Raw genomic sequence first — 1,240 nt, forward strand, 5'->3', positions numbered from 1 at the left:
GAATGTCGGGAAGCTAGCTCCCAGCGCGGAGCTTGAACTTGACCGCTTGCTGGCCCTCGCACACGACCACACCGCCACCTCCTGGCCAAGAACCCCGACGACCCATGTACACAAACGTGAACAGGAAGTGTTCAGCGCACGTTAGGTGCCAGCACCGCGGAGGCCAAACCCACCAGCCTGCAGCCCCCGGGCGCCTCCGGATTCTTCTCGGGGGCCCTTCCCGGACCCCACCACGCCCCTGCTTGTTTCTGTACTCACCTCGCATGCTCTTAGGACGCCTCTGCCGCTCCCCAAGTCCGTGTCCATCCTTCTAAATCCCTGGGTCCGGCTTTCAGGAGCCCTTTCCAGGGTAGCCAGCCCGCGGCCGTCTCCTTTCTCTCCCAACTGGCGGCGATGGGAAGGCTGAAGGTGAAACACAATCCAGTTTTGCTCATCACCGTTTTTTTTCTTAATTTTTTAGTGTTTTATTTATTTCTAGGAGAGAGAGAGAGAGAGAGACAGAGACAGCGTGAGCAGGGGAGGGTCAGAGAGAGAGGGAGTCACAGACTGAAACAGGCTCCAGGCTCTGAGCTGGCAGTCAGCACAGAGCCCGACGCGGGGCTCGAACCCACGAACCGCGAGATCATGACCTGAGCGAAAGTCGGACGCTTAACCGACTGAGCCACCCAGGCGCCCCATGCTCTTCATCATTTTAACCTACTGCAGCCTATAAACGAGTTACCTGCATTTTGGGTGCAAGGAACTGAGTGTTGCCCCTGCCCAGGGGGATGCAAAACCTAACAAGAGTCCCGCCTGCAGGGGGCGCAGCACCCTAAATAGGGGTTGGTGGTGGTGCTAGTTCTTTGCGACCCTCAAGCACATCCCTAAATAAGGGCCCAGAAAACCTTGATTTCCTCCAGAGAGAAAGTTAAAAGGACATGGATCTTCATGAAATCATTGGTCTGAACGGGGTCCTCAGCCGCCCGGATGCCCGTGGACCCCTCCCCAATCCTCTGCCGACCGCCCCGGGCCGTCCAGGAGGCCTGGACCCCCTGAAAAGCCCTGGAAATTACTCGTATTCCTTGCGGCTCTCCACCCAACAGTCATCTTTTGTGCGGTCACAGGTCTGATGTAGTGCCTCCTTTGCTCAAAACCCTTCACTGGCTCCCCACTTCCATCTGCACGTGGTACCAAATCCTTAAGCGGGTGAGTGACACGCCCTCCGTCTTCGCAGGGGTGGTAACCGCGGGGCGTGACTCAG

General features: G+C 57.7%; 1 protein-coding gene across 2 annotated transcripts in view; it reads right to left on the bottom strand.

Annotated features, from left to right (window-relative positions):
- Positions 1-384, bottom strand: part of AGO2 (argonaute RISC catalytic component 2) — a 99,034-nt gene extending 98,650 nt beyond the window's left edge. The window contains exon 1 of one of the 2 annotated variants that reach the window (XM_077749959.1): positions 259-372. In XM_077749959.1, the coding sequence (XP_077606085.1) occupies positions 259-265 (7 nt within the window). In that variant the 5' untranslated portion in view covers positions 266-372. Of the gene's footprint in view, positions 1-258 lie in introns of both variants that reach the window. The other variant, XM_077749960.1, reaches the window with a different exon arrangement.
- Positions 385-1,240: the final 856 nt, after the last annotated feature.

This window comes from Crocuta crocuta, unplaced genomic scaffold (genome assembly GCF_008692635.1).
Source record: "Crocuta crocuta isolate KB4526 unplaced genomic scaffold, BGI_CrCroc_1.0 scaffold119, whole genome shotgun sequence".
Lineage (NCBI taxonomy): Eukaryota > Metazoa > Chordata > Mammalia > Carnivora > Hyaenidae > Crocuta > Crocuta crocuta.